Source organism: Artemia franciscana, chromosome 20 (genome assembly GCF_032884065.1).
Source record: "Artemia franciscana chromosome 20, ASM3288406v1, whole genome shotgun sequence".
In the NCBI taxonomy this organism is placed as follows: Eukaryota; Metazoa; Arthropoda; class Branchiopoda; order Anostraca; family Artemiidae; genus Artemia; species Artemia franciscana.
In genome coordinates, this window is record NC_088882.1 from 26,066,830 (window position 1) to 26,073,351 (window position 6,522).

The 6,522-nt window shown below is 36.8% G+C and overlaps 1 protein-coding gene across 1 annotated transcript in view; it reads left to right on the top strand.

The window, feature by feature from the left end:
- The window catches only part of LOC136039959 (tRNA (cytosine(34)-C(5))-methyltransferase-like), a 67,178-nt gene extending 61,057 nt beyond the window's left edge, over window positions 1-6,121 (top strand). The window contains exon 12 of the mRNA XM_065723982.1: window positions 5,915-6,121. Within this exon, the coding sequence (XP_065580054.1) occupies window positions 5,915-6,057 (143 nt within the window). The 3' untranslated portion in view covers window positions 6,058-6,121. The remainder of the gene's footprint in view (window positions 1-5,914) is intronic.
- Window positions 6,122-6,522: the final 401 nt, after the last annotated feature.

Genomic DNA, 6,522 nt, shown 5'->3' on the forward strand with positions numbered 1-6,522 from the left:
CAGGGTCAGAGAGAAGTCCGATATCATCAGCATAATCCAAATCGGTAAAGGACAGATTTTTTCCAATTTGGGCACCATTGTGTTGCATTGGGGCGTTTTCTAGCATCCAGTCTATACAGAAATTAAACAGGATTGGAGAGAGAACACAGCCTTGCTTTAATCCGCTTTTGACTAGGAATTCGTCAGTTTCCTCGCCATAGATTCTTATCCGGCTTGTTGGCTCTGAGTAATATGCCTGAATTAGTTCAATCAACTTTAAAGGCATGCCATTGATTTCTAGGATTTTCCAGAGTTTGTGACGAGTAACGGAGTCGAAGGCCGCGGTGTAGTCGAGGAATATTAAAGCTAGAGGTAAGTTATACCTTTGAAACTGTTGGATAATAAGTCAGGTGCCGAAAATATTATCAACACAGCCTCTGCCTGGTCTGAAGCCAGCTTGGTTTTCGTGGGTATTTTCCTCCCGGGCACTTTTGAAAAGGTTCAAGAGAATTATCCCGAATATTTTGTCGCGATATCTATAAGACTTATTCCTCGGTAATTTTTACATTCAGTCTTGTCTCCTTTCTTATAAAAGGGTAGTGTAGTTGAAGTTTTCCAGTTCTTTGGGAAGGAATTCGTTTTCCATGCGTCTTGAAGGATGCCATGTATCTGTTCAGCTGTTATTTCTGGGCATTTCTTGTATAGTTCAGAAGGAGACCATCTTCACCAGGGGATATATGGTTCTTTAGTGTTTTTATTGTTTTGAGGATATCGGCTCTTGTAGGAGCGCCCAATTCAACATCATAGGGCCTTTTCTCTGTAGATGGAGGAAGATCGTCAGAGGGGGGATGAATGAGAAGGATTTAGCCATGATTGGAAATGTTGTTTCCATCTAGGCATCCGATCGTTCTGGGAGTAAATAATATTTCTTTGGTTGTCTTTGACAACTTCTGACACAGCTACCTTTTCTCCTGTAGTTTCTTTGATAATCTGATAAAGCTTCCAGGTGTCTTGAGCTCGGGCTGCTTTTTCCAGTGAGGTGACTGCTTCTTCCCACATCTGTTGACGATCAAGTCGCAACGAGCGTTTTATTTGCTTACGAAGGTCTTTGATTGCTTCTACAGGGGCGATTCCTCCTTGCTGAACTAAAAAGATTCCTCCTTTGCTGAACTAAGGAAAGAGTTCTGGCAGAGATCCAGTGTTGTCGTTTCGCTTTTGTATTCCCTAGAAACTTCCCAGCTGTCGCCGACATAATGGTTTTGAATGATCCCCATTTATCTTCAAGGCTTAACGAATCACAATCTAGTGCATCAAAGCGGTTAGTCAGTTCTAAGCTGAGGTCATGTTTGACAGTTTCATTCTTGAGTTTACTGGTATCAATGCGATGTTTTGTTTTATTCTTTCTGCGTGTGGCAAGACGATGGAGAATTTTTGTGATGATCAGTTTATGATCTGACCCAGATTTCGATCCAGTATCTGCTCCCTTATAAGAACGTGAATCTTGAATAGAGCTTTTCTATCGCTGGGAGATGAGTACGTAGTCAACTTGGGCTTTGGTAACGCCATCGTTGGAATACCAAGTTAATAGGTGGCTTGGCTTATGCTGAAAAAGAGTATTGGAAGCAGTCAGTTGATCAGGGCATAATTGACTAGCCTTTCACCTTTTTTGCAACGTTGACTTAATCAAAAAATACCAAGCACTTTGCTAGTGGCTTTGTCCTTAGATCCCACTCTAGCATTGAAGTCTCCAGCTACAATCGGTAGTCTCGTGTGGCGATAGCTGAAGTCACGGTCTGTAGTTCCGTGTAAAAATCGTTTTTCGGGCATGATCTGAAGACTGGCAGTGGCCAAATCAAGTACCTAGAACTGCGGAAATACATATCAGTGATCTTCTCCTGATCTTCTAGCAATGGTACAATGTTAAGAGTTTGTTCAGCCTGCTGAAATTGAACAAAACAGATATTCCAAATAGTTTCGAGAATAGCATTCTAATTTTACTTATTCGAATCAATTACTTGTTGGAAAATGAATACAAAACTTTACCAACTGTCTGAATTCCAAAAGATGTCGCTGGTTTCAAGACTAGGGCAAATGCTAGATGAAATGAAGTGCTGGAGATGCCACTTTGATTTTTTATTTTTTTTGTCTTGTTAGTGTAAAAGGTCTTATATATTATCTCTATCTGAATTTAAAAGTAAGAATTTGATGTTTTGCTTAAGGCAAAAATCAGAGGCACAACCCCCCGGCATGTGGGGGGGGGGAGAGAGAAAATTGAAACTGAGTGTGAAGAGGTTCCTCAAGGACTAACAACGAATTTTCTAAATCATCAGTAAATTTTAAGAGAAAAATATATTAAAAACGCCATTATAAAGACTTCCAACCATTTTGTTGAGTAAAACGACTATTTCAACCGCTGGAGGAAAGAAGTCCGTTGAGTTTGGCAGATAAAGAGTAGTTCATTGATCTTCAATGTAGAGACTTTTTAAAGCTACAGTTGAACTAGACTACTCATTAACAAGATTTTGAGTAAGTGTAAAAAGAGAATGCCGAAATATTTTGAAAAAGCCACGAGAACACTAGTCCCATTTGTAAATACTTATTTAAGTGAAACAGGATTTTCTAACCAAGCATCAGTAAAGTCTATATCGTAGAGGACTGAATGTCAGCAGAGGTAGCTTTATCAAATATCTCCACGTTCCATGAAACTGTTTAAAAAAACAAAACAAAAAACAAGCCCACCCAACAGAAGTAGCCGATTGATTAAAACATATTATAATAAATTTATTTTGTTTTCAAATAAATCTATAATGTGAATATCAATATTAGGCTATAGCTGTTGTTTGTTTCTAACTTTTTGGCTCTCTAAACATGACTATTCAAATTATTTTTGTCGGGGGCGCTGCTTAAGAGCCACGTATCTGCATTTCGTCATAATGTTATTTATAAAAACCATAATTAAAGTAAAATAGTCTTTTTGATTTACTTTTTTTGTAACTGATTTTTGTTAAAAACCCTACTACGTCTTGAAATTATCACAATGTATCAATTGGTTTTGAAACTTTTGTCCGGTACATATACATGAATTTTTTTTCGGGGGGGGGGGGCTAAATATGAAAAGAGACCTGGATTACATTTAAAAATCATAGGAAATTGGAGCAACACAAAGCTGAAATCTAACTCCTTTTCTTTTAATAGAAAAGGAGTCCTTTTCTATTAAAAGAAAAGCACTTATGTGGTCCTTTACACCACATACGAGACGTATATGCGAGGACCGTTTCAGCCTTCTTTCCTCCTCTCGGTGAAAGAGAATAAAGCGTTATAGCTCCTTCTCAGGGAAAATGTAAGTTATAAGTCAGTCATAGATACGTTTTTATCCTTTCTTTTATAGTTTTCAAGCAGTTTTTTGTTTCAAATTTTTTGTTTTCACATTTTTTAGTAGTTTTCTTTTTCTGTGCTCTATTGGATTAATATCAACAGTCATGAAGATAAAATAAATTAACTTCTTTGCTACTTTATGGCTCAAAGCACTAATTTTGGAGAAATCACGCATATGCCATTGAGCACAAATCTGAGGTAGCCAATTGGTTCAGAATTTTCCCAGTCCTTCATTAAGGACAGTATCTATTTTTTTTTTTTTTTTTTTTTTTTTTTTTTTTTTTTTTTTTTTTTTTTTTTTTTTTGACGAGATTCGGAGGTACATGTATTTTCCTTTTTTCGAATGGTTTTCAAGTGGGTTTTCTTTAATGATTTTGGTTTTCACATTTTTTCTAGTGGTTTTCTTTTTTTCAAGTTCTAATGGCTATTCATTGTTTTTGTATGAAGGGATAAATGATGTTCCGGCTATTTTAACCGGTAAAATGTTAATTTATACCTCAATAGTGCAACTGACCGGAAATTGAGGTAATCAATTGGTTTAGGCTTAAAAGCCAAGTATAAAGTTTTATGCCTTAACCAGTTTCTATGTAACGTGCTCTTTAATTATTATAGACTGTATTAAGAATGCTTGTTATATCATTTACGCTTTTCGGCTTTACCTTGAGAAGATGATTAGCTTGAGAAGATTGTAGAACGTTGCAAAGCTTAAAGCTTAATGACATATTTTTAATTTGTTCTGTTTTGTTTGCGTTATAGTTTTATTTGTTAATCACGATGAAATCTGTTTTTGGTGTGTTTTATTGTTTTAATGTGGCTGTTGTACAAATGCATGTCAATTTCACTTGTTATGTTTCTGTTTTGCTCTTCATTCTGAACTTTCTTATTTGTTTTATATTTGGGAAAATTATGTTTATCCCTTGAAGAATCTTAGAGGTTTTAAGTTGACATGTTTTCTATCACATTAAAAATAATAGTAATCAAAATATATTATGTGATAGTCCTAGTTTGAACAATGTAACCGTCTATATTTACCAGAGAATTGCTCAAGGTTTTTTTAGGGGAGAGGGTGGATTAGAAATAATACGGATGAATTGTATGAAAAATTAAAGCGGATGTGTCGAATCATATGGTTTTTTAGGTTTCGTAGAAAACTAGTTCCAAAGCCCCTTCCCCTACGTACCTGCTGTATTGTTCACGAAAATTAAAGAACCGTGTGAATCTTTCACGTTTCACAGTGATCTGAACGCGGTTATTGCTGTTATTGTATTAATTACTATCATAACTACCTATTTTAGGACAATCGCGCTTCAGAGCCTGCCCCTTAGTCTGCTTGGAGGTCTAAGCCCCCACAAAGCTTTCTGTGCCCTCCAAAATTCTTGAATATTTACTATAATCATAACTTCAAAATTACAATCTTTTGTTCAAAGCCTCCCTCTTTACATCCCCCCCTGGGAGTTCCCATTTCCTTTAAATCTTCCTTTACGACATCCTTCCACCACAGATGAGGACGACCTGCTTTCCGTTAAGCCAAGACGGTTGGCCGACAAGGGCCCTCTTTGGCAATGTGTCATCCTTCATCCACAGAGCGTGCATTAGCGATCTTAACCTTTTTCTCATTATAGCCCTAGAAAGCGGAATTGAACCACATTCTTCGTACAGCCTACTGTTTGAAATACGTTCAGTCAGCCGGGTACCCAGAACAATCCGTAGGTAATTTCTCTGGAAAATATCTAGTAAATCTTCATCCCCTTTTCGGAGCGCCCATGCTTCAGAGCCATATTTGACCACTGTCATCACCGTACCTTCCAATATTCTAATCTTGGTTTGCAGTCTTATCTTCCTATTCTTCCAAAACTTTTTTAACTGTGAAAAAAATACCCTGAGCTTTTGCTATTCTACTTTTGACGTCTTCACTGCTCCCACAGTCTTTACTAATAATACTACAAAAGTAAGTAAAACTGCCCACCCTGATCAATCTTTTCGTTACCCAACGTTACCTTTTGATCTTCACTTATTCCTAGCCTTAGTGACTTAGTCTCCTTAATATGAATTTTCAAGCCTATTTTAGCACCATAAAACTGAGGGCCAAAGATGTTTGATAACTAAGTCACTTCTCAATTATTAACCTAAGAGTGAAAATGTGGTCGACACATCCTCTACCGTTTCAAAAGCCACACTGTTCTTCTCTTAAAGCTTTATTTACAGCATCTCTCAGTCTAAAAAGTATTATATTTCTAAGTAATTTGCTACCTACAGAGATCAGACTAATGCCTCTATAATTACGACACTCATCGCCTTTCTTATACAGTGGTTTAATTAAAATTTTCCTAAAATCGTTAGGTACTTCCCCTTTTTCAAAAATCTTCTCAGAGCCACCATATTTAAGAAACTCATTTACCATACTATCAGCACCTGGAACCTTACTATTTTTCAGTCCTTTTAGTACTGTCGCTACTTAATTCAATAATTCTTAATGAATCATTGGGAAACAAAAACAATGCAATTCCACGAATATTTAGAAACAAAACCTTTATCTCATTTGCATTTCATTTATTTTCAGTAACAAACAAGTTTTTGGCCAAAGTACCAGAAGCAGAGGAGCAAGTTAATGACAACGCTGATCAAATAGAAGAAGATTTGATTCCTAAGATTGAACCACCCGAAAGCTCGGGATCTAACTGTGAAGTTAAGAGTGAGGAGTGATTGTATTTGTTAATATTTTACTCTTTTTCATGGTTTTATAAAGAATAAATACCTTTCCGTTTGATATTTGAAATTATTACAGATATTTCGGTAATACTAATTGTGTTGCGAGAGCAACACTTTGGTTTTGTCCCTTTTTTTTTTTTTTTTCCTATGCCGCCGATGTCGGCTTATTCCTGGAAACTGGTAAGGGTATAACCTGTGCGTTTTTTTCGGAAAGTGTGGACCTCAGGCCGGATTGATCAATATGGCTTTACATTTTGGAAAGCTCCGGAGAACTCTTGCCTGGGGCCAAAAGGGATAGTTTTTCCTTGTCCACGAGCAATAGCCTATGGTGTGCGAAGTGAACTGGAGTTATGTAGCCTATATCAGAGAGGAGTATCTGAAGTTGTGCAGCCAAGTTTTCGTTTCATCAAACCATGTTTCTGCTTTCGAGTGGAAAGCTCCGTTCTAGCAGGCAAGCAG